This window comes from Vidua macroura, chromosome 15 (genome assembly GCF_024509145.1).
Source record: "Vidua macroura isolate BioBank_ID:100142 chromosome 15, ASM2450914v1, whole genome shotgun sequence".
Taxonomy (NCBI): domain Eukaryota; kingdom Metazoa; phylum Chordata; class Aves; order Passeriformes; family Viduidae; genus Vidua; species Vidua macroura.
Window position 1 is genome coordinate 2,828,335 of NC_071585.1, and position 26,512 is coordinate 2,854,846.

Sequence of the window (26,512 nt, forward strand, 5' to 3'; positions counted from 1 at the left end):
CACACAGTGTGTATCTGTATGCAAACCTTGAGATAAGAAATGCTGACTTAGAAATGCCATGGAATAGGGCAGACATTGCTGAGAGAGAAATGGAGCTAGAAACAAGTTTCAAAGGATGGCCTTGCAAGTAAGACTGGATACTTTAGAGAAATAGAACTATGAAAGTGCATTGTAGCAGGACCCACGAGGGGTCATTTTAGATGATTGGCTTTAAGGCATTTACAGCATGGTGTAGCTAAAGCTGACAGGCCAAGAAATGCTTATAATATATTGTAATTAGGAAATAGTTAACTTCTGATTGTAATGGCGTAAATGATTACATCTGTATTGTTTCACCCTTCACATGAGACTGAAAATAGAATAAAAGTTTTTAAAATGCCTCTCATTTGGCCCATCTCTAAGTCAAAAAAGAGCTTAATCCAACAGTCCCGCTGCCTCCCCAGCACCTGGGTGTGAGAGGGCTCCTTGTGGGGCCAAGAGCTGTGCCACCCTCCTGTCAGGCTGCCAGTGCTGGTCAGGGCAGGCAGGAGCTGCCAAATGCCCTGGAAAGCTTCAAAATGAGAGAGAAACTGGGACATGTGAGTTGAATCCAGGCCAGCCTGGAGCCCTGCCTGGGAGTTTGTATTTCTTTGTACCAGCTCCCTTTTTTTCATGGCTTTGCAGCTGTGAGAAAGGGATGCTCTGAGAGCACGGTGTTATCATGACAGCTTTTATGTACAGAAAAATGGAGAAATAAACAAGATTTTTGGTACAAAAATATGATTTTTATCTCCATATCCTAACTGCTGGTGCAGAGCTGAAGCCAGGGCCTTGTGGCACTGAGCTGCAGGAAGCTCATCCAAGCTGGAGGGGGCAGCTGAGGAGCTGGAGCAGCATCACAGCTGTGGTGGGCTGGGCACTGCCACCACATCCCCGGAGAAGGTTGGAAATCCTTTTCCCTGCCCCAAAAATCCACCTTGTCACACCAGGTGTGGTGTCTCAGAGCCCAGACACAGGCTGTGGGGGATGGAGGTGTCCCCCTGCCCAAATGTCCCCAGGGCTGAAAGCCAGGTGAGTGGGGAGGACAGGAGCCACCCTCCCTGTCATGATGGATATCCCCAGGGACAAGCCAGCAGCAGAGCTCTGGTCATTCCACTCGAGCCTTTTCGTCCCCGAGTGTGTGCACACCGTGTGACAGCTCAGTGACAGCAGTGTCCCTCCTGGTGACCCCCAGAGGGTCCCTGTGCCCCTGCAGTCACACAAGGAGCACCAGCCCAGCCACCAGCCGAGTTTAGAGGTCAAACCAGCCAGAATTGGGCCAGGCTGCAGCTCCCTGCTGCCCTGCTGGGATGAAGGACACCTTCTCCCAGATGGCCACTTTGGCAGGACAAATGTCCATCCACGTGGCCCTGGCTTGGTGGCACGGGGGGTTTGTCCTTGGGACCGGCTCGGTGTCAGGGCAGCACAGGGACAGCACAGGGACAGCCCAGCCCGGGCTGTGCTCCTGCCCTGGGGCCGAGGGCTCCCTGCAGCAGCTGCTTTGCTGCCCAAGCCCTGCTGGCACCTCCTGCTGGGTGCTCCAAGGGGTGCCCCATCCCTCCTTGTGGCCAACCCTGTTGGAGCTCTAAATGCTGAGAATTTTAGACTTTCTGTGCTGACAGACTCTGACCCCCAAGAGAACACTGCGTTTGACCTGAGGCCGTGGACAAAAATTCCAAAGTTGATTAATGGCACCGGGATTACGGGTGTGTGTTTTGATTAGAAGTGTGTGATGTCACAAAGTAGAAAACCAACACAGCCCCAACCCCTCCCGCCCAGGCAGGGCTCCTTTACCCCCTGCCTGAGGTGGGGAGCAGCCCTGTCCCCCCTCCCTGCCACCAGCGTGGCCACCAGCCAGGTCTGTGTCCCAAAGTGTCCCTGCCTGTTCCCCAGCCCCCTTTGCCACCCGAGGTGTCCCCGCTGCTGCAGAGTGTGGGTGGAGCCCGCTGAACAGCAGCTCCATGAGGCTTTTGGGAACGGGTCCCCACAGGCATGGACACACAGGGACTGCTGGGATAATTTAAAATCCAGGGCAGAGACCTGATTATTGCCCTAGTTTGCATCAAATCTCAGTTTGGGTTTTTTTAGCAGCCTTTTGATGAGCTTGTCAATGACAAGTTGCTAATTGAGGAGTGGGAGGCCCACAGTGTCCTGTGAAAATGGGGGAGAAAAAAAAGCCGGGATAAAAAAAAATCTGTTTAAACCTGGCACTGGGCCTGACTGCAGGGATGGAGGGAAGCCAGGCTGGGGTGGCCTCAGAGAGACCACGGGGGTGCTGCTCAGCCAGGGGGTGGGGACACCCCAAATCTCTGCAGGGGCTGAGCTTCAGCAGGGACACGCCCCATCACCCCGAGGTGCTGCAGCAGGGGGAGGACTCTTGGTCTCTAACATCATCAGGCACCCCCAGCACCGAGTAGACCTCCAGGCTCCACATTTTTTTATTCCACGTCCCCCCTCAATATATTCATTGATTTATAAATTCCCTACACGTACTGCTGGGCTAACAAGCACACTTCAAAGCACAAGCTAAAACACAAGGTAAAAAAGGATGGGGGAGAAATGAAAAAAACACTTTTTAACTATTTTTGAAGTTATTAATGGTACAAACCACATTTTCTTCCTGCACCCCTGTGGATTATCTCTTGCACCCCACTGCAGGGTTGAAGGGAGCCTGCCTGGCCCCTTCCCTGGCACCCACGAGCCCCTTCCCCATTCCCCTTTTCCCTGCACAAAGCAGCTTTGTCTCCCTCTTCCTGCCCCTCTGCTCCCGCCTGGCCGCTGTCCCTCCCTGGCACCCGTCCCATCTCACCCTGCAGCACAAGGACCCTCCTCCTCCTCCATTCATCTGGGAGGAGCCCCAGCCCCCCAATGCCCCTGGCAGCTCACAGGGGTGATGGGGAGGATGGCAGGGTCCCCACCCCCAGCCCTGGCAGCACCCACATGCTGGGACTAGCAGTGCAGGTGGCACTGAGCGAGGGGTGGGCACTGCTCCCCAAAGCCCTCTGGAGCTGGGCTGTCCTGGGGGGCTCTTTTCCTCCTGCATCCCTCGGCTTAAGTGGCTGCTCTCCCATCCCTGTGGCAGCCAGGCTGGAAGCTCAGCCAGGAGGGCTCCTGGCAAATCCCAAATCCAACCCCACCTGTCTGAGCCCTGTGGGTGCCAGGACGTGTCTCTGCTTCCCAGCCCAAAACTGGCAGTGGCTCCCGAAGTTTGGCCAGCAGGATGTGCTGGGCTCTGTGTCACCCACATCCCTGTCCCCACGAGAGGGGACACCCCAGCACACCCCAGCACAGCCAGATCTGTTCCCTTTCCTGCTCCCAGAGGCCCCAGAAAAGCTTGGGGTGGTTTGGCTCAGCATTGCTGCCCGTTCAAGGGGAGAGGGGCCCAAAAACCCCCTCCCCAAACTGGGCCTAGCTGCTTTTGTCCTGTGCCAAAGGGAGAAGGGGCAGGCAGGCAGCACTGGGCACGGGCAGCCCCTGCACCTTGCCAGAGGAGCATTTTAGCTTTTCTTGGCCTTTTTTTGGGTGGGGGTTTTGCAAAGCTCTGCCTTTGCCCCAGCTCCCCGTGGTTAATGGGGGCTGCAGGTGTCCCTGAGGGAATTAACATGCCTGGTTTGATGCTTCCAGGGACTCCCCAGGGATGGTTTGCGGGGGCCAGCCCTGGGTTCTGGGGGAGCAGAGGGATGCTCCTGCCTGCAGAGGCAGCAGCAGACCCTGGGACCAGGCACAAGGGCTGGCTCTGCCGCCAGCAGCTCGATGACAGCGACCCTGGCAAGCCCCACACAGCCCTGCAGGGGCCACAGCGAGTTCCAGCAGGGTGTGGGGGGCTCGGGAGAGGGGACACACACAGGGGCGTCCCCTTGGAGCTCAGCCCCGCCAGCCACTCTGTGTCCTGACTGCAGTGCCCGGAGTTTTTGTTCTGCCCTCATCCCTCTTGGCTCCTGCTCTCCTCCCTGCCCTCCCTTCTCCCAGCCCCATGACCTCAGGTTCTGGCTGCTTCCCTGGGTCTGATCTCCTCGGGCACCCGGCCACCAGCACGGCTGGGACAAGGGCTCTGTCCTGCAGGGAGGACAGACAGACAGACAGACTGTTCTCCCAGCAGCTCATGGCAGAGGCCACCCCAAGATCACACAGGCTGCAAAAGGGCAAAATCCCACCACATCCTATTTTATCCGGAGAGTGCCTGAGGGCTGGTCTTGCTCCTCCACGTGACGGATGAGCTTTTGGCAGCCCCCGAGTCCCAAAGGGGGCGGCCAAGGGCCAGCAGGGCCCCCTCCCTCCGCCCTCTCCTTCCCCGCGGTCACAAGGTTTCAGTCAGCAAAAGGAAAATTTTATTCCATCTACGCACGCTTTATTGTTGTTATAAATAATAATAAATCACAGTGGCGGGAAGTGGATTTAGGGAGCGGGAAGGGATGTGGAGGATGGTGAAACACCTCTCGCTTCCCCCGGGGATGTGAGGTGTGAGAGGAGCCAGCTGTGCCGGGGGCAATAAAATCCCAGGGGATTTCATGGGGGGCTGGAGGGGAGCAGGGCAGGGGGGCTTTCTCACCACAGCCTCTGCTATGGCTATCCCCTCTCCTCACGTGGCCTTTTGCACCCACTGCCCCTGCAGATCCCCTTTGGACATTTTTCATCCCAAATATTTGGATTCCCAAGTGCTTTTGGATGGCATTGGCTGCCCTCCCTTCGGAGGCATTTATGGGAGGAGAAGCCCCTGCTGCCACCAGCTCCCAGGGGTGTCTCCAGCTCCCAGTGTCTGTGTCACACCCAGGGTGACCTCCCCAGTGCCTCTGGGGTCACCAAAGGAAGGGGTGAGAGAGAGCTGTATGAAAACTTGGCTTTTTTGGTGATTTCTACCCCCCTGGTTTGCTGGGTGAAGTAATGACTGGAGGAGCTGCTGATGGGACTCAGCCCATGACCACAGCCCGATGGAGACTCCAGCTCCCTGCCCAGCCCTCTCTGGGGCCGAGTGACAGGTCAGCTGAGCTCAGATCCAATGGAAAACTGGCTTGGCTCAATTATTTTCTTTTCTTTCTCTTTTTTTTTTTTTTTTTTTAATTTACTGTTGTGTTTCAGTTTCAAGGTCAGTTGGAAAAAAAAAAAAGCACAAAACAAAACTGCTGCAAACGAGAGCTCTACGAGTTGGTGACATGAGACCTGCACTACCTGTGGCATCTGGATGCTCCAGCTCTGCCAGGAGCTGGGGACAATCCCCAGAGGGGGAACAAAGGGGTCTCCACCACTGTGGGACCTGTTCCTGTACCACTGAGAGCTTCCAGCCCTGCTGCCTGTGGGGTTTGAAGGTTCCCTGGTCCTCGCCATGGTTGTACCTGGAACAACGACAGGGAGGGGAGGGAGAGTGCTGAGCTAATCCCAGAGGTGGGGAAAGGAGATGGAGAAGGGGGAGAAGCAGCAGCAGGAGGGCTGAGCTAATCCCAGAGGTGGGGAAAGGAGATGGAGAAGGGGGAGAAGCAGCAGCAGGAGGGTACCAGAGTGGAGGAAGAAGGATGGTGAAGGATGCTCAGAGCAGCCCAGCACGGATACCCTGGCCCAGGGCCCCGTCTGGAACTGGCTGGGCACCTCAGAGTTTGCTGGTGAACCCCCCCTGGTCTGGGGGGGACACAGCCACTCACCCCCCACAGCCAGCACCGGGCACAGAGGCTGTGACCCACAGCCCCATCCAGGCAGAGCCCCTCGGTGCTCACCATGGCTGCAGTGAAAGAATTCCCCCATGCAGGAGCTGCTTTCCAAGGCCAGGTCGCCCTTCCCGGGAGCAGTGCCATGATCCCCGCGATGTCACTCGTCCCGAGCGCCTGCCGGGGGCTCTGTCTTGCCTCGCTCTTTGTGTCCCTTTTGTCAGGACTGTGATTCCAGCTGTTTCTGTTGCCTCCCCCGTGTCACCGCCTGAGCTCGGGAATTCCCCCAGCTCTCCACGCTGCACTGAGCACGTTCCCGCTCCCGCCTGTCCCCGGTAATTAGCGCGGCTGACCGGGTTTCCTTCATCAGTGCTAATTGGCCAGGTCTGTGTTTGCGGCTTCCCCTTCCTGGCTCTCGCCGTGCCCTGCGGTAATTTCAGTGCGAGAGAGAAGAGAAATGAAATGAAATTAAACTCGATGTGCCCCCTCTCGCTGCCCACATCCTGACACCAACACCCGCAGCTGGGACACGGGGACACCGTGGGGCTCAGGGCACGGGGGAGGCTCCTCAAGCCAAACCCACCCCTGGAGCTCTGCAAAGCCTCTTTGCTCTTCGTGGGTGACTGTCACCCACCTGAGGACCCCCTCGTTTGACCATCCCCGGTTCCTTCACCAGCAGCCCTCAGCACTCAGCTCCAGGCAGGCGGTGCCATCACCAGCCAAGCGGGCAGCGATGCCCGGTGCCCTGGGATGAAGCCGCCCAGCTAGGACAGGTGCTGGGGACAGCCCGTGGGTGGCACCTGGAAGTGCTCAGCCCTGCTTCCCATTGGCTGCGGGTCGATGGGATTGATCCCCACCATCCCCTGGAGCTGTCCCTGATGCACCCCAGGTGATCCAGCATGGGAGGGACAGCAGCTTGGGGCTGGGGGCAGAGGGCACGGTGTCACAGGGGCCCCAGAGCAGCAAATCCCTGCCCTGGCACTGCCCTGACCCCCGTGGCCTCCCCTGGGGTCTGGGACCACCTGTCTCAAAGGAGGATGCCCCTGACGTGTGTGCGTGTGACCAGGGCTGTCCCCGTGGGCACAAGGGAGGGAGGAGAACTGGATCTGTAGGATGCAAGGGAATTTGGGGAGAGGGATGTCCCTCTGAGAGGTTCATGGGGATTTTCAGGGGTCTGTGTGCAGCTGGATGGGGGTTTGGTGTCTCTGTGGGGCACTGGGGATTTGGGGAGTGTCTGTCAATCTGCAAGGGGGGCTCAGGGGGTGCTCCCTGTGTGTAAGGGCAGAACCCAGGGGGTTTTGGGGGGCAGAGCATGGAGGCCACAGAGCTGCAGCTGGACAGAGACACTGGGTGGGGAGGGATGGGAATACAGACATGGGGACAGTGCCCTGCATACCTGGAGCCTCCTGTGCTCTGCTAATAAGGGGGACCAGCCCCAACCCCCAATCCCAGACTCTGTCTGTTTGTCTGTCTATCTGTCTCCTGGGACTGCTCTGCCCCCACCTCCTCCACCCTCCCGCTCACATCTGGCCAGCAGCATCTTATTTTTTCCTCCAGGGTTGCGACATCCTGAGCCACGGGATGTTTTTCCTGAGCCTGTGTTGGAACCCCCCGCAGAGGGAGGGTGGGAGGATTGTCTTGGCCAGGGAGCTCCGGTCACAGTGTCCTCCCACCCATTGTCCCCAAGTGCAGAGAGGGGAGACCACAGAAAGCAAATCAGACAGGGCTGGAGAAGGAAGAGTGGATTCCTGCTGGTGATGGGAAGGGTGATGGAATCCCAACTGGATCTGGTTCTCCAGATCCTCCAGGACTGGGCAACAGTGACCACATCCCTGCCGGTGATGCAGAGGGGCAGCTTGGGGCTGTAGCTACCGACCCCATCATGTCCTCAGTCATGATCCACAGGCAGGTCACCCTCCACTCAAAGCCCTGGGCCAGAGGATGGGGGTGCCACCAGAGCAGGCCTGGGGGCACAAGACTGGGGGTGCTCCTAGAGCATCCCCACTGCTGGAGCCAGGCAGGGGCTGAACCAGCCCCTGTCAGCAGCACCGGGATGGCCAAATCCCACCTGTGCCTCCCTTTTCCCACCAGAATAAATGCCATTCATTCAGAAGAAACCATTTTATTATTTTTTTTTCCCAAAGAAAAAAAGCAATATAAATATTAGAGTATAAAACTTGCGTGTAACACATCGACATTGGTCTATATGGGTATAAGAAGGATATAAGCATATATATAATATATAAGTATAATTCAATATTAGACACATTGAAAGGGCAAACGTGTTTCATTTCACGCACACTCGGAGCACAGACCACATGGAAAGAAGATACAGAGAAAATTGAAAATACTGATGTCCACAAGTTAGTTACTGCAATTAAAAATAACACGCCACTAAATACACGACACTCACTACGCTACCTCAGATTGCAGATTAAAAAGAAAATATAAAGACTACGATTCAGCTACAGCATTTCTAGAGGGGGGGCAGGTGGCAGCTGCAGGGGACAGGGTGGGAACCGCTCCCAGTGCAGCCAGCGCCAGAGGTGGCTGGATCTGGATGAAAAACGGAGGATGATCCTGCTGCCCTGGTTTGGGGAGGGGGCACGGGTGGGGAGAGCCTGGCTGAAAGGGCTGGATCTGCTCAGGTGAGTTACGTGTTAGTGATTAAAAAAGGAAAAAAACAACACACACCCCCCTGGGAAACTCGGTGTGGCCCCCTCCGGGCCACCCCACAGCTCCTCTCCTGGCTCTGGCTACACAAAGCCCCCATCTGCCTCTCCCGGGGGCTCAGAGCTGCTTTGCTATGGGAAGCTGGCCTGGTGCTTTGGTGATGGGCACATGGAGAAATTCTAATCCTCATCCTTCAGTTCTGCCCGCAGGGTACAAAGCCCAAAGCCAGCAGGAGCGTCACCTCCTCCTCCAGGCTGGCCCCACATGGTCCCATGTGACACTCCCCCAGCCACTGCCCCCCATTTTGCAGCGTCACCCCCTGCTCTTGGGTCCCTTGTCTGGATCTGGTCCCCAAACGCCACCAAGACAACCATCACTTACTCAGCCACCAAGTCTGCACCAAAGCCATGCACGGCAGCTCCGCAGATCCCGCCCTTTGGGCGAGACCCCAAGAACCGCCTCGTAGAACCGCCCCACCACCCCAGACACCCTTTGGGGCCCGAACTAGAAGCAATAATGAGTTTCCCCACCCCGCCTGAGCCATCCCACCCCCTCCCACCCCTTCCCCAGGGCAGCCCGGGCGGCTGCCGGCGCGTTCACACCACGTGGGCATGCGAGGACTTCTGCGGGTCCGTGGAGCTACTGCGCTAGTGCAGGTGTGAGGTGAGGGACGTGCATGCAGACACCGTGTGCAGACAGTGAAGCGTCGTCCCCGTGTCCCCTGCGCGGGGACCTGGCCAGGCCTGGCCGCGGGGGAGCGAGGCTCTCTTAGCCTTAATTCCATAAGAACATTGACTGTACATATAAATATTTACTGCAAAGAAGGTTTGAGATGTGTCTGCTCTTCGGAGACCCCTAGAACCGCCGGGGCAGCTGCCGCACACCTCGGCATGCTCCTCATGGAATTCCCTGCCTCTCACACAGCAGGAGGGCTTTTTCCTTATCATTTTTCAGGCCATTAGTGGTTACAATTTAAAGAAAAAAAAAATTAAAAATGCTTAGGATGCAGCTTTGCCATATTCCCTTTGACTCATGCAATATAAACTTTTTTTTTTTTTTCAGATGACAGGTAAGCAGGAACTGAAGCACTCCCTACCAACTTCCAAATTCCAAAATCCATCACTATCATTGACTGGGGGTGAATTTTACGAATGGAAAATTTAACAGCAAAGAACTGGAGCATGGGCTCTAAGCTAAGAACTTCCTTTTCCTTTCCAAAAAATAGCTGAAGGGCTATAAATTAAAAGATCCACATTAAAATTATTTACACTGGGCAAAGCCGAGCACAAGCCTTGTGCCTTTCTTGGACTACCTGGGAGCAAACTGGATCCAAAGACGTGGCAAAAGACCTTCGGCCCTTGCATATTCTAATACCCGAGGGATTGTATAAAACATTATTCACAGGGCACTTGTTTGCGTTCGGTTTAGACTCCGGATTGGTTTTCATCACGAGACCTGAGAGCAGCGAGCCCCTGCTCTCAGCTCTGATGATGACGAGATACATTCGCAGCATTTCCTACTTTTGCACCACAAAAAAATTCACATTCGTCCTCCGGCCTGGGCTGTGGTTTTTGGGGGAGTGCTGGAGCCGGCTGCCCTGTAGCTCTAAGGTCTCCTTTTTCTTCTTCACTACTTCTTCTCCTTCTTCCCGGATTTCTTTTTGTTGCCTCCGGCGGGGGCGGCGTTCTTGGCGTCGCGCTTGCCGGCGGCGTTGGTGAGGGTGGCGTTGCTGCCCGGGATGTAGACGTTCTGCCGGTAGTCGGGGACGTGCTGCAGGGTGAACTGCGGGCCGTAGCGGGCGCTCAGCCCCATCGTGCCATTGCCGCCGCCCAGGGTCGAGTTACCGTCAGCAGCTTCTGCGGGGAACGCCGGGGAAGGGGAGAAAGAGAAGGGCAGGCTGTTAAAGGCAGCTGGAGACCCCAAGCCCCAGCAGCCCCACAGGGTGTCAAACCCAAATCAACATCACCCTTCAGCCCCCAACAGGGCAGCCTGGCACAGACCCCCCCACCAAAACTGCCCATTACAAACATATTGTGCAGCCATGCCATTACTGATGCATTAAAGGAAATCCAATATTTATTTATTTTTCCACCACATTTAAAACCCTGCCCGCGGTATTTTTCTCCAGCCAGGTTTATTCAGGGAGCAGGACAGGGGAGATGAGAAACAAAACCCCTCCCTTGCAATACCACAAAATGGCTCTAGGAAGCCGAGCACGAAGGAAATCAATGCCAGAGCGTGTCTGATGGTCCAGATCTGAGAGCAGGGGGAGGGGAAGGCAAATTCATTCCTGTCGCTATGCAAAGCTCCAGCACGGAGTGAGGAGTGGGGAGGGGCACAGGGCCCCCCTGGGATGCTGGAGAGCAGATGGAGACGGGGGGATGCACGGAGGCAGGGGGAGAATGAGCACGGGGGGATGGCAGGGCTCGAGTGATGCTGTTGCCATGAGCTGCTGCACGATCTGCTCCGGTGCAGCTGCCTGTGCACGGCTCAGGGTGGGATCCCTGCACAGCCCTGCTCAGAAATGGTTTGCTGAAATTCAGCCTTTGTCTGAGAGACTGTGGCTCCCATCTCAGCCTTTATCTGCCTCATGCTCATGGCTGGGGCCAGGCCCTCCTGAAGGATAGGGACACCCAGCAAGGGCACGAAGAGGGCCCAAGGCAGAGCCCAGGAGTGCTGCTCCCTCCTTTCAGAGGCAGAGAGATTGTGGGAACAATGAAAAACAACGAGCAGAGGTGGTGGGGCTGGGTCCCCTCGCATTTCTCCTCACTCCAGACCAGCTCTGTGCACGCCTCTGTGCTGCCTTTGCTTTCCCCTAAGCAGATGGAGGTGGCGAAGCCAGCCAGAAAGCTGGACAAAAAGCTGGACCACATCCCACCATCCCCCTGAAATACGGCTGTGTACACATTCCCTTTGCAGGGGTCGGAATGATGAAGCAACTGCAGTTTGAAAAGTTGCAGCTGCTCTGTTGGAGCGGACAGGGAGGAAAACACAGTGAGGCTGAAAACAGGCGTGATACTGTACACTGGGGCAGGGCCATGGGGTGCAAACACAGCGACCCAGAGCAGGGAAATGCCTTTCACTTCCTGCTCTGGAAGCATTCCCCGCAGAATTCTTCCAAAGTCCCCATGAAATGGGTTCCAGACCTAGCAGGACCTTGTGTGTCTATAATTAGTGATGTTTGTTGCTAATCCTCACTCGCCTGAGCAGCAGCTTGTTTCATTAGCAACCAACTCAAGCCCACAGCCATGGAGGTGTTAGAAATGATCCCCATGGGAGGGGATGACTGGAGATGTGCAGGGACCATCTCACAGGTGGACTACTGTGGAAGAGGTTTTACAGCTACTTCTGTGGGCCAGAGAGAAGTTGGATAAGAGGATCCATGTTTGATAAGAGGATCCACATTTGATAAGAGGTTCCATGTTTACCCCTGAAAGAATTTTCTACCAAGGTCGTTGACACAGAAACCAAGAAAGAAAGAAGGTGAAATAAGAGAAACCTGCAGCTGCCTGTTCCAATGAGCACTTTGTCTCTCGTGACCAATGAGTGAAGTGTAAACCTATGAGTTTTGTAAGAATGTATAAAGAGCAAGCATGCTAGAATAAAAACAGGTTTGAAGCCTTCTGAAAATGGAGTGTGCTGCTTTATATTGTCTCTGTCTCAATTAGGACAGACTACAGCTTCCAGCCATTGGAGAATTGTTTTTTCTGGGCTGTCCCAGCTGGAGTCAGCCCAGTGAGAGGCTGGGTGGACTTGGGCACCTTCTCTTCCCTGGGTATTGCTGCCTGTGTCCCTCTGGGGCCATCCCAGGGCTCTGAGCAATGAAGGGCTGGGGGTGCCAGCACCACCCAAGTCCCCATGAATTAATTTGCAGTCTCAGCACAGCTTCCACCAGGGAGAAAAAGGCACTGGTGAAGTTCCCAGCCTGCCAGTCGGTCCTGGGTAAGGGCGACCGGCTGTTTCTAGGTAACACTGACATTAAGGCTGAACAGAAGAGAGAACAGGAACAATAGAGGGTTATAAATGGGCACCGAGGTGCTCTTGCCAAGCAAAGCACTTGAGCTCTTCTTGCTGGAAAGGTCATGCTCAGCCTCCTCCAGCAGCCTGTCATTATCCCAAACGGTCCTGAGGAGGAAAACAAGAATTTGGGCTCTGGCAAAAATAACCAGCGAGTGGCTCCATTGCCCCCATGGCCGGGGCAGCCCCAGAGCAGGTGTTGCTGCAGCTGCTGGCGGGGCTTTCAGGGGACCCAATATAGCGTGTCTGCCCCTGCCTGGGGGAAAAGGACCTCCCCGGGCTGCCTTTCTGTCTGCTCTCCCACCATCCCGTGGCACCTCTCTAAATTCTCACTGGAGCCAGAGTATTTTAAGGACAGGATGTCTGTCCTTGAGAGTCTGGTGTCCTGGAGCATCTGTGCTCCTTGGGCTGTCCCAGCAGCTGCCTCTGCCCATTCAGATGGCCCAAAACACTGGGTTTTCATCTTGTTCCCAGCTGTAAGGCAGGAGGATCCAGAGGAAGGATGGCTGGGAAGGGAGACAGAACCCTACAGCAAGGTCACAGCCCTGGGGGGAAAATCAGGTCCCCAGATACTCTGGCTTGTGATGGTAATTTAACCACTGGGGAAGGGATTTAATCCTCAAAGGACTGGATGGTGCAGGCTTGGCCTGGCACGGCCAGCGCTGCCTCCTGCTGAAACCAAGGAAAACCCCTGGCCCAGGGTAAGGATGCATCCAAGGCATCACTGTGAGCCACTTGTCACCTCGGAGCTCAAACACAGCTCAGTGGGTGACAGTGAAAGATAAGGATTATTTAAACGGCCAGGAAATCACACCCAGGGATGGGTAGCACAAAGCTTAATGGGCAATTAGCGCTGCCCCTAATCAAAGCCTGCTCCAATCAACACTATTGGCTTAAAGAGAGAGCAGAAACGGGGGACAGAGAGCAAGGGTGACACGAAAACACTGTGCTGGAGGAAAAACTGCTGCTGGGTCCCCATCCACACATCCAGCACAGAGAGAGCCCGAAGAGGATGGATAAGGGAAAGCCATTATCTGCAGGAGGGATTTGATTTACATCAACCCCCTGGGCGGGCTGGAGCCGTGGGAGAGGTTAGGACTGTGGACTGGGGAGATTTGCTGCAATAGGGCCCGGGGCTCCGTGAAAGTCGGTGCTTAACCTGGAAGGGACCCGCTTAGCTCTGATGCTGGGGATTGCTGGAGCAGCAGCCAGAAAAACAGCTTTATTTACCAGCAAGGAAACCGGATCTGGAGACACTGGGTGATGATAACCACATGCAACCCCAAGGGCTGTTTTTCCATGATCGTTTTTCAGAGCAAAGACACATTTTCACATTGTTTCTCTCTCTTGAGTGTAAACAACTCCCTTGCCCCAGACCTTGTCCCCCTCCCCAGCCACGGCAGCTGTCTTCTGGTGTCTGCAGAGCAGCAAAGTTCAGCTGCAGCAGCTTTCCAAGAAAGCAACAGCAAAGCCATTCCTCCTCCCTCAGATTCCTTCCCTCCCAACAGCTCAAAGGAAACATCCTAAGCATTTTGCACAGGGTTTTATGGCTGTGCTTCTATTTTTAAATCAAGGGGGGAAAGACTTGGAGGTATTTATAAGTAAAGGCTCTATGAAAACCAGGCTCTTTATCCATAGTGCTGCACAGAGTGATAATTGTCCTTGTTTTATACAAAGCCATGGAGACTGTGGGTGTGTGAGAACATCCCTCGCTGCCCAAGGCTTCTGCACAGCCACAAACCAGAACAAACCAACCCAAAACGACCCCAAACCACCCTCCTGCGAAAACAACTGCAAGGAGGCAGAGCAGCAGCCAGTGGGGGAAACCTTGGTGAATCCATGGCTCAGCAGAGGGGCTCGGGAAGCTCCTCTGCACACAAGGTTTGTTGGGAATACTGAGTCAGGCATTCGCTGGTTCCCTGGTCCAGCCTCTAGGCACACACAAACTTCCAGCCTTCCTTCCTCCTCACCTTACAGCAAGCGTAATTTACTGTGACTTTCTGGAACCAAGTAGTTCATAAAACATCATCTCCAGACTGGCTCTTTCACATAACACAACCACAGCACAGCCAGATGATGTTGTTTCAGTACACAGCAAACAGAGTTTGGGTGGAAGAAGTGTCCCTGTGTACAGGAACCACATATCTCCTCTGCCTGGATCCTTCCTGACCCTTCCCTCTGCAGGGACATCATTGCTTTTCCCCTGGATCCTTCCTGACCCTTCCCTCTGCAGGGACATCATTGCTTTTCCCCTGGATCCTTCCTGACCCTTCCCTCTGCAGGGACATCATTGCTTTTCCCCTGGATCCTTCCTCACCCCTCTCTCTGCAGGGACATCATTGCTTTTCCCTCTGGATCCTTCCTCACCCCTCTCTCTGCAGGGACATCATTGCTTTTCCCTCTGGATCCTTCCTCACCCCTCTCTCTGCAGGGACATCATTGCTTTTCCCTCTGGATCCTTCCTGACCCCTCTCTCTACAGGACATCAGTGCTTTTCCACCAACTTTGGGATCTGTTGAAGCAGAACCTTTGCAGCCAGCCCAGCTAACCCAGATAAATCAGTCCCACAGCATCTTATCTATCAGCATGACCCCGAGATGCCCCCCCAGAGCAGGAGTCAGGGTTTTCCCAGGAGTGATGGAGACCAACCATTGGCTGAAGCCAGGATCATGGCTTGGAGCATCTCCGTGTCAAACTGGTTGTTGGGCCAGGCTCCAGCTTCCTCTCCATTCTGGGAGCTATGGGAAAAGAAAACAAACAGCAAGTTACTCCAGTTCAGTCAGGAGGAGTGGGCTGGACCAGTGCCTGCTTTAAATCCTCCCATAAATAGCACTCAGGAGCCAAGACTCTTTCAGAGGTGTCCATCCCTCACCAGGCTCTTGAAGAGTAACCACCAAAAGCACTTGGGGACTCAGTGGTGCTTCCAGCAACACCTTCCTAACTCCTGCTGCCTTCAGAGGCTACAGCCAAGCATCTCATCTCCTCAAAACCCCACCAAAAAGCAATCACAGAATGGTTTGGGTCAGAAGAGAACTTTAAGATCATCTATCTGCACCCCCCCTGCCATGGGATAGAATGTAATCCATTGCCAAAATTACAGTGTAATAATAACAACTGCAGTCCTAAAGCCCCAGAGGTGCATATGCACCCTTGTATGACCAGGTCCTCTGTCCTTTTGCAGGCTGTGAGTGGATGCACCTTTCAAGCTCTTTCAGGTTACAACTCCATTCTGCAGCTTCATTCATGTGATGGAGGGTGAGAAAACCCCACGCTGCGGTGGGAATTTGGGTCATCACAGAGCAGCTGCCTGGCACCACAGAATTTGCTCTGAAAAGAGTCCAAGATCAGTCCTGGGGAGGCTGGAGCAGCAGGGAGAAGAGAGCAGGCAGCATCTGGGCATCTCCCTTGGTTCCCCTTGGCTGCTGGGGGTGCTGAGCACCACAGATCCGCCTGGGAGAACTCGGGGGATGCTGACAGACTTTGGCTGAGGAGGTTTTGTGGCCAGGCCTACAATCAGCACTCTGTGTGCAGGCTAACAAGCCCGGCTTTCATGTCTGCCAGGTGTCAGCTGTGCTCAGCCACCGCTCACTGCTCAGGGCTGTGCTCCCAGAGCCCCTCCAGAGCCTCCACACTTCCTAAACATCTCACCAGCTTCCTGGGGTCCCCTCTGCTCTGTCCCAAAATGACCCCTCCACTCAGATCACCACTGTCTCCTCTCCCAGTCACTGCTCTGACCACCCACAGCCCTTTCCATCCACTGGAATGCCAGGATTTACCCCTTGGGTCCCTTGGGATGAGGGCTGCCCTGCTCTTGCAGCTGGGAGCTCTCCTGAAGTGAGAGAGGGGAGGATGGGGGGTTGGAAAGCCCTTCCCATGAAGAGACCTTACCCCATTTCCCAGGAAAGTGGTCAAACCACAAAGCTACAAGGCATGGAGGTGGCCTCCTCCACCACTGTAGTCCCAGCCCTTATACCCAGGAGCTGCCAGACCCCAACAGCCTGCTCAGACCCCAAAACCTTGCTCAGACCCCAAAACCTTGCTCAGACCCCAAAACCCTGCTCAGACCCCAACAGCCTGCTCAGACCCAAAACCCTGCTCAGACCCCAAAACCCTGCTCAGATCCCAACAGCCTGCTCAGACCCCAAAACCCTGCTCAGACCCCAACAGCCTGCTCAGATCCCAAAACCCTGCTCAGATCCCAACAGCCTGCTCAGATCCCAAAACCCTGCTCAGACCCCAACAGCCTGCTCAGATCCCAACAGCCTGCTCAGACCCCAAAACCCTGCTCAGACCCCAAAACCCTGCTCAGACCCCAAAACCCTGCTCAGATCCCAACAGCCTGCTCAGACCCCAAAACCCTGCTCAGACCCCAAAACCCTGCTCAGACCCCAAAACCCTGCTCAGACTCCAACAGCCTGCTCAGACCCCAAAACCCTGCTCAGACCCCAACAGCCTGCTCAGATCCCAAAACCCTGCTCAGATCCCAACAGCCTGCTCAGACCCCAAAACCCTGCTCAGACCCCAACAGCCTGCTCAGATCCCAAAACCCTGCTCAGACCCCAAAACCCTGCTCAGACCCCAACAGCCTGCTGAGATCCTAAAGCCCTGCTGGGATCTCAGCATCCGGTTCAGACACCAGATTCCTGCCCAGCCCCTGAATTCCTGCCCAGCCCCTGAATTCCTGCCCAGCCGTGCTCTGGGGTGTCCTGCTGGCAGCCCCGTGCCTGAGCACTCAGCACCCTGCACGCTGCAAATGCCAGCGCGGGCACGGCCGGTGCCAGCTCAGTGCCACGTGCTGGGCACCAGATGGGCTCCTCACGCCCTGCTGAGCATCCCCCTGCCTGAGTGCCCCCTCCACCTGCGCCCTCACACACGGAACAGGCTCAATATGGGCATTTTGGAATTGGGATGGACCCACAGGCGCTGTTCTTGAAGGTTGTACCTGCCACAGTGACCTCGTAGCTGCATCAAAGCAGAAAGGAGAGAAGCCTTGAATGCACATGAGCTTTCAGCATCCCTGTGAAATCCCTCCCCATGCACAGGGTGCCCAGAGAAGCTGGGGCTGCTCCTGGATCCCTGGCAGTGTCCAAGGCCAGGCTGGATGGGGCTTGGAGCAGCCTGGGAGGCAGTGGGAGGCATCCCTGCCTATGGCAGGGGGTGGAATGGGATGGTCTGTGAGGTCCTTTCCAACCCAAACCATTCTGGAATTTTGAAAATATGTTCAAGCTGCCTTTGAAACACAATATATGTAAGGATGTAAGGATGTTGTAAGGATGCTGTGCAGACACTCCCAGGTGCTCTGCACAAAATCTGGTCTTAAGCAACTTGTCCAAAGATGTGCAGGACCTGAACCAGGACCACAGGACCATCCCTCCCCTTCTGTATCCCGTGCCTGATCCATCCCCAGCCGGGCACAGGGCGCAGCTCTCACACCAGTAAATCTTTAGAGGATGCAAATAACCACTAATGGAGCAGAGGCTGCCCCAGCACGACCCTGCCGGCAGCATCCTGAAATCCCTGCTGCCTGTGCATCCCGGGGCATCCCGGGCACTATTTACAGCCCTCCTGGTGGTGGCACGGTTTCAAAAGGGCCAGAAGTGAGGCGCGCTCCCCTCCCAAACTGATTCCTCCGTGATGGTTGCGCCGAGACTCCTCGGCCGCGGGTCCCCAGCCCCGCGCTCGGTGCCGCGCCAGGACAAGGTGGAGACAGCCCTGGGGCTGCAGTGACCTGTTAATGTCACAAACAGGGCTGGGAATAGAGCCTCGGGCTAGATCCAATAAAGGACTTAGGAACCTAAACTCCATTGCAAACCACAGCCCATTCAGCCACCCGTTAACCCCAGCGGCTCCTGCCCTACCCCCAGCTGGAGGATGAGGTTCCCAGGTTTTTCAGGGCTTCAGGAAAGCTGCTCAGAAATATCCCTGAGCCTCCCAGCCACTGATCCTGCCTCTGGGAACTGCCCTGACATGATGGTAGTACCCAGAGATGGGGGGAGAGAAAGCACAAGAAAGTATCAAATACATTTTGGGTTTTTTTTTAAGTGCAGTATTCCAGTGGTTCAAACGCTGCTGTGAAATCGGAGGCTCAGGTTCAACTCCCTCTTTGATGTGACAGTGCCAGTATCACATTTTCCAGCTCCCAAAAGACTCTTCCCTCCTCTTCCACCCCTCTTTCAGGCTTCCCTGTACAGATATTCCTCCCGTCTCCTGTCACAGCCTCCATGTCCTACAGCAGTGGGAATGCACGGAAGGAAAGGCTCACCCTGTGGTCAGGAAATTCACCTGCACCAGGACTCCTGACCCCACTGAGCTCCCCACCCCATAGCCCGTGGTTCCAGGGCTGCATGAAGGCACAGGCAGGAGAGCTGGCACCACTGGGCACCAGACTTGGCCAGGAATGGGTTGGAAAGGGAGGGATGAGGGGTCTGGATAGTCCCTGCAGCCTGGGGAGTGGCACAGTGCAACCCTCCCAGTGCACAGCCCAAGGAGGGTGGCTGTACCAAGAAACGTGGATCTTGCTCAGGCTGTTCTGAGCTCTTGGTTTAGAGCTGTGTGTTCCAGGGAGGAGGACTGTGCATCACCAGCCAGCTCAGGATGGGCAACACTTCTGACCCTTTTCCTTCCTTGTGGTCTTAGTGAGGAATGAACATGTGAACTCTTGGCATGAGCCTCACCAGCCCCTCAACTCTGAGGGACACCCAAAGCCCTACCTCCCCTTAATTCCCTGTGAGATCACAAAATCAGAGTGGAAAAGGGGCATGAATCATAGAATCCTACAATGGTTTGGGTTGGAAGGGTCCTGAAGGATGCTGCAGTGCTCCTAGGTGCCACACTTCCAAGCAGAAGGAGCTCTCCCAGCCTCTCCCACCCTGCCCTGGGCTCCAGTGCTCACATAATTTTGGTGGTATGGTCCTGCTTTTATTGCAGTGAGGAGTCCAAAATTGGGCACAGTGCTCCAGGTGTGGATCTGTGGGTGTCACAGGGGAATTGAGGGCAACTTCTTGTCCTGCTGGCTACAAGCTGACCAGTAAAACCAGTCAGTCTCCATCACAGCAAGGGTGCACTGGTGATTCATGTTCAACCTGACACCCCCTATGTCCTTTTTTTCACCCTTACTGCAGCCAGTGTTCCTGAATTTTGCACAAAGAGCCCCAAAGCTGTGTGCCTGCTCCTCATGACGCCACGTAGAAAAGCTATTTTAGAAATGCCTTAGCATTGCAAAAAAAAAAAAAGAAAAAAAAAAAAAAAGAAAAAAGGTATTGAACTCACTTCTCTAAGCAGGAAATTCAAGTGTCTCAATTACTTGCAGTGCAATCATCCAGAATTCAGAGGCACAGAAAAAAACCCAAGGGCTGTAATCTAAAAACATCCAAAAATAACTTCTCGCAGTGGAGAATGCACACAGCTGATGGCCAGACCTGGCTGCCTTCCACGGCTATAGGATGGGGCTGTGAGTCACAGCTGTGAAACACTGACTCAACAATGAGCAGCCCGCCCTGCCCTGCTGCCCCTGCCCGGGGTGGGCACACCCCAGAACCCCCCTGCCACTGCCACCCACCCCTCCACAGCTTTGGATGCTGCTGCAGGGAGCCTGCCCGGAATGGGAGGGCTGGTTCCTATGGAAATACTCCAAGGACTGGCTGGTTTTAATACAAATGCTGTTGATTCAATAGGGTGTTTTTCTAAAAACCCATCCCCCATAGGATAGATTTTTTTTTTCTCTGTTTAGTTCTACTCCACACTTCAAAGCTCAGAAAAGAGCTGGCTTTCATTTTCAGGAATGCTTCCAGCGTAGCTAGAACTGAGAGAAGGAATCAAAGCCACATTTGAGACAAACCCGGGGGTGCAGCATCTGCAGGGGCTCAGGGCATGGTGGACACGGAGCACAGGCCAGGTGCTGTGTCAGGAGAGGCAGGTACAGCCTCTGCACGACCTGGAGCTGCCTTCAATAAACCTGGCTACATGGAAATCATGGAATAACCAGACAAAAGGCTTTTTCTGGCAGCTCTGCCACAGCCCCACTGCATCCATCTGCATCCCAACACTGCTCCCCTACCCAGAGCTTCCACAAGCACCCTCACCAGGGGGGCACTTGGGTGCTTTGCTCATCAGCTAATTTGCAGCACCCTCAGCCATTAGGCCCCTTTTTATCTTCCACTTCCAGCACAAAATTATTCCACTTCGAGCACAGAATTATTCATTTCCTTGCGGGGTTGCCATGGAGCTCATCACTATGGCAGCCAAAGGCCTCGCAAACATTTATTTGCACAATCGCCCGATGGATTCCTGAAAAATTGTTTTCCTTGCTCTGCAGCTGGAAACACGAGTCACAGCAGCGCCACAACAAACTGGGAAAGTGTATTCATGCCAGAGCAGTGCTGTCAGAGCCCCAGGGGATGGAGAGGGCAGCTCAGTGCCCCGAGGGCACTCCGAGGTGCCTGGCAGGGCTGTGGGCAGTGCTTGGGCTGGGGATTTTCCCGGGACACCCTCAGCATCCTCTCTCCTTTCTTTCTGGGGCTTTCTGGCTCCTATGGCAGTGCCCTCTCCTAGCCAGGACCTCTCCCAGCCCGTGCTCCCGGCTGCTCCCAGGCAAGGGGTTGTGACTGGGATTTACTTCTCCTCCCGGCCTCTTCTCCTTTCACTCCCATTTACACGCCAGCCCCGGATGCTGCTCCCACTTTCCCTCGGGCAGCACCCATCCCTCCCCTCCCCAGCCAGCTCCCGGAGCCAGGGGTATCCCCAAGCCCTTTCCTCCAGCCCCATTCCCGAGCAGCCCCTGCTCGCTGTCCCCTGTCCCATCCCCCTGCACTTCTCCCTCCTCTCTCCCAGCTTCCTCCCCATCCCCCCGCCGCCTCCCACACACGGCTCCAGCGGAGGCAGCAGCGGCAGTAAAATCTCAGCCTGAACATTCCCCGGCTGGCAAAGTGACAAGTGAGAGGGAGCAGGTCTGTCCCCGCCGGAGCTGGGCCTCCGCTGTGCTCCCGGCGTGTGGGGACACTGACACAGGCCTGGGGACACTGACACAGGCCTGGGGACACTGACACAGGCCTGGGGACACAGCACCGGGCCTGGGGACACTGACACAGGCCTGGGGACACTGACACAGGCCTGGGGACACAGCACCGGGCCTGGGGACACTGACACAGGCCTGGGGACACTGTCCCGAGCCTGGGGACACTGACACAGGCCTGGGGACACAGCACCGGGCCTGGGGACACTGCCTGTGCCTGGGGACACTGACACAGGCCTGGGGACACTGACACAGGCCTGGGGACACAGCACCGGGCCTGGGGACACTGCCTGTGCTTGGGGACACTGCCTGTGCCTGGGGACACTGACACAGGCCTGGTGACACAGCACCGAGCCCAAGGACACTGACGCAGGCCTGGGGACACTGCCCCAAGCCTGGGGACACTGCCTGAGCCTGGGGACACTGCTGCAGGCCTGAGGACACAGTCCCATGCCTGGGGACATTGCCCCATGCCCAGGGACACTGCCCATCTCTGGGGACAATGACAAAGGCCTAGGGACACTGCACCATGCCTGGGGACACTGCCTGTGCCTGTGCCTCAGGACACTGCCTGTGCCTGGGGACACTGACACAGGCCTGGGGACACTGCCTGTGCCTGGGGACACAGCCTGTGCCTGGGGACACTCCCGAGGCTTGGGGACACTCCGCGTCCCTGGGGACACAGACCAGGGCGAGCATCCCTCTATCCTACTTCCCACGCCACCATCCTGCAGCCCCCACCCTCCCCCAGCCCCCGAAAAAAGCCGGGGTCAGTTCCAGAATTGCCACCATTTCCCGTCCCTGACAGAGACGCTGCCGGCCCTTCCCCCACGTCCCCGCACATTCCCGGCCACTTCTGTAATGCAATTCCAAGGCCTGGAGGGAGCCTGGATGAAGCCGAGCTTTAAGATCATGACTTTGCAAAGATCCGATTGAAAATGTCAGCAAGAAGTGTGAGTGGGGGGAGCATTTCCAGCCTCCCAAAGCACTGGAGAGCCTTTACTTCCAGCCTGTGGAGCTGCTGGGATGCTGCTCTGCTGGATGAAGGCAGAACAAAAGCCCACAATGTTCCTAAAATGGGGCCAGGGCAGTGTCCCCTCTCCATGGAAGTCTTCTGTCTCTGAAGGAGACAGAGCCCAGAACAGTAATTACTTCCCCCGGGCCATCCTGCCACCACCCGTGTCCCAGACATGTCAGGAAGGGTATTTTGGGAAATTCTTTGGAAAGGTTGTTGTGCCTATTTTTCAGATCCATCTCTGCAGCCAGCCATGGCACGTGCTCAGCTGCGCAGGAAGCAGATGGAGGGAGAAAAATTAAACTAATACACATAGCACCTGTTAAATTACCTAAAATAGCTTTTCTATAGATAAAACTGATGATGAAACCCCTGATATTCTGGGGGGTCTCCACAGTGAGAGAGCCCATCACCTGGGTATTTCCTTTTCTCTACAAAAGACTTCACTTTTGTCCCACTTGGCAGGATCTGGAGGGTTCAGACTTTCAAGAGCCATGACAAATGCAGATAAAGGGAATATTGGCCCAGAATGGCCCATAAGGGAAGGAAATACTCATTTTAAAAGGGCTATGTGATGTAGAAAGAAGCCCAGATATTGAATCTGCTGAGATTTGGGCTGTTGGTAGCCAAAAGGGTGGCCCCTGCAAGCAGGAGTGCTCCAGGTGCTCCAGTGCTCCACAGCTCTGTGGTCTCCTGACTGTGGAAGGGGAGGTGGGGTGGGACAGGACACATCTCTACAAAACCCTTCAGCTTCCAATCCCAAGATCAGATCAGCTCTGCAGGAAGAGAGGGAGGGAGAGGAGCCATCCAGAGAAAAGTCCTGTTCCCAGCATCAAAACAGCTCCTGCCTGCCCCAGCAACCCAAATCCACTCCAAAATTGCACCCCAGGGCTGCAGCCCATGCCCAAAGCAAAGCCAGGCTCTGAGCAGCCTCACAGTCCTTTAAAAGCAGTGTTTTGTCTGTAGGGTTGATAGGAAACCCCAGTAATTAAATCACAGAATTGTTAGGTTGGAAAAGTCCTCTGAGATCATCGGGTCCAACCATGAACCCAGCAGTGAAAATTCCAGCACTAACCCAAGCCCCAGGTGCCACATCTGCACAACTTTTAAATCCCCTCAGGGACAGAGACTCCACCACTGCCCTGGTATCTGTTCCTACACCTGACCACCCTTTCGGAGAAGAAATTTTCCCTAATATCCAATCTTAACCTCCCCTGGTGCAAATTGAGGCCTTTTCCTCCTCCTGTCCCTGTTCCCTGGGAGCAGAGCCCGACCCCCCCGGCTGTCCCCTCCTGTCAGGAGCTGTGCAGAGCCACAAAGTCCCCCCTGAGCCTCCTTTTCTCCAGGCTGAGCCCCTTCCCAGCTCCCTCAGCCTCTCCTGGGGCTCCAGCCCCTTCCCAGCTCCGTTCCCTGCCCTGGACATGCTCCAGCCCCTCCAATCCATGAGGCTTTAAATTGTCTCCAATCTTTTCTGTGCCACAACCCACCAGGTCAAACCTGACAGATGAAACAGTCTGGCCCTTCTTGGGCCTCTATGGTTCCCTCCAAGGTGTTTGCTGAGCAAAAGCCACACAAAGAGGCTGGGAACTGGTGTGGGCTTCATCACTGGACACAATCAACCACCCCAAATACTCCCCAAAAAGACAACTTCTCTCCCAGACTCCCCAGGACATGGCAGAAGTTGGTGATTTGAGCTGTTCAGCCCCAAGGATTTGGCAGGGGGAAAACCCCTTCAGAGCAAAGCTCCTTCAGTGGCACAACTCCTCCTGCACTCAGAGATTCACAGCCCACATTAAGCACAGCAGCTCTCACTCTTAGGAGAACACTGTCACTTAGATTATGGCTGTTCCTTCAAAGCCATGCCCTCCAGTAGAATTCCAGAGGCTGCTGTGATTTTTCAGGCTCCAGGGCTCCACTCACACCTTCGCCAGGCCTTGGGGAGGCAGCTGAGAGCAGCTCCACACTCCACATGCTGCAGGAGTTGTGGAGGAATCACTGCTCAACACTGAACAGGCAAACAAATACAACCCAGTCAGAAAAAGCTGGAATTTTAGCCCAGAGACTTACAACTTTATCATTCACCTGCAAAATGTGTGGAACCACACCTGGCAGAGCAAATACTACTGCTGGCTTAACCCTGGGGCGTGTTTGGGATGGCAATGTGAGGACTGTAATTATTTCCTAAACTGCCCACAGTGGCACTTCCCTCTGCTGCTCCTCTTGCTCCTGTCAGTGAGAAGCTGCAGCCTGTCCAGCAGCCCTGCCTGGCATGTGCCCATTTCCACGTTTTCCATGAATGAGCAGAAGGCAAATCCATCTGTGTTTATCTGCACAGCCCCACTGGTGCCCTGTGCTTTGTAGCACCTGCTGTTGGATGCACTACACCAGACACAAACTCGCAGCGTAAATTCCTCAGTGTTTACAACGCCCCCAGACACCCCTGGGGCCCCTGGGTCTGCCTTTATTTATTTTTAGGGAGGATGTGGGCAAAGCCTGCAGCTGTGGCCAGTTGTCCTTCTGCTGGGTGTCCACTCCCATGCTGTGTAAGCCCAGGAACGTCTGTGGTTCCTTCTCTGGCCCCAGCTGCTCTGGGATGTTCCCCCCAGACACACACGTGGGGTCAGTGTCCTGGTACACTGTCATGCACCCCAAAAACACACCACAAGCCCCCCCCCCCCCCAGCAACATCTGCATGCTTTGAGCCACAAGAACACCCCTGAGAGCTTAAAGGACCATTTTTTATTCTTCTCCCCAGCCCCCAGCACACACAGGACTGTTGATAGTCCTGCAAGCCCAACTCTTGAAGTTCTTGCATTAAAAAAAACAGAGAATGAAAAAAAAAAATCCCTCTTTTCCTTCCTGGCTCTCTCTTGCTGCAGCATCTCCACTGTGAGCCCCAAGCCCCTCATTTCTGGGTGGGGGATGATGGCTGGGGCCAGACAGGGCAGCTGTGATGCTGTTTGATAAACAAGTGAAGCGAAGTGAACATCACCATTGGCTGTGCTCAGCCAGGGAGGGGAAGCCTGGCTAGCAACAGCTTTGGGAAGCATTAACAAGGGGGGATTTAGGATTGGAGAAAACAAATGGAAGGGGGCTGTGAAATGGCAACTCTGCATCTTCTCTACACGCTCTGCTCCTCCCTCCCCTGGAGTTGCCATGGATTCTCACACTGCTTCCCACCTCCCTGTGAGTCCCCTGCCGCTGTCTCTGGGTGTCTCCTGCCTGCAATCTCCTCCCAGCCTGCCCACACAGCCTAGCATTGTCCTCAGCCCTGCCACAAGATGCCTCCCAGACCTGTCTCACCCTCTCATGTCCACCTGTGAGCAACACAGAGCCCTCCCCATCCTCCAGGAAGGAAATCCTGACTCCAGCCTGGTGTTTTCCTGAACAAATCATCACACCCCAAAACAAAGAGCAGCCAGGGTCAGGCAGCACCATGAACAGGCAGGACACAACAATGGAAACAAACCAAAACAACAAGATGGGTCCTTTGTAGCAGCCCCAGTCCCTGCACTCTCCTCCCAGACACCACCAGCCTCCTCCCACAGGGAAACCCCACAGTGATGATCCCACAGGGATACCCTGCGATGCTGCTGGACATTCATTTACTGCACTTTGGCCAATTCATCACTGTAATCTCTGCTAGAGCCACTGATCTGATTTACCCAGGAATGGCATCTGCTGCTCGGAATCAGTCTGGATTCATTTCCATTTGCCCAGCGACAGCATGGGTGTGTTTTTTTTTAAGAAAAACAAAACACAAGCATCATTAAATTAATCATCCTATCCTCCTATTTCTCCCAAACAAGATTAATTCTGTTTTGCTCAGGTCTGCCTCGCTACCACATTTTCAGAGCATATTGTCTGAGCTCCTCTCTCCTGAGCATGTGCACCAGAGCTCTCCCGTGTTTCAGAACAAAGAGCAGATTCCCTTTGTTGTCCTGGAGCAGCAGCGAGTAGGAGATCAAGAGCTGGTCCCTCCTCATTGAGCTTCCCCTGTTCTGCCTGGTTCCAGGTGCCCAGAGACATGTGGGATTTGTTGTGATGGGCAGGGCTATGTGGAGAAGAGATAGGATTGTTTCTTCCCCAGCTCCCATGGAGACAGCAAGGCAGAAATCCCAACACAGGTTTGAGCATGTTTCT

General features: G+C 55.1%; 1 protein-coding gene across 12 annotated transcripts in view; it reads right to left on the minus strand.

The window, feature by feature from the left end:
• Window positions 1-7,760: 7,760 nt before the first annotated feature.
• LOC128814991 (protocadherin gamma-A4-like) overlaps window positions 7,761-26,512 on the minus strand; it is a 127,913-nt gene continuing 109,161 nt past the window's right edge. For 11 of the 12 annotated variants that reach the window (XM_053991343.1, XM_053991345.1, XM_053991344.1 and 8 more), the window contains exons 3-4: window positions 14,994-15,082; window positions 7,761-10,183 (exon numbers count right to left, since the gene is read on the minus strand). In XM_053991343.1, coding sequence (XP_053847318.1) covers window positions 9,957-10,183; window positions 14,994-15,082 — 316 coding nt within the window. In that variant the 3' untranslated portion in view covers window positions 7,761-9,956. The remainder of the gene's footprint in view (window positions 10,184-14,993; window positions 15,083-26,512) is intronic. The other variant, XM_053991346.1, reaches the window with a different exon arrangement.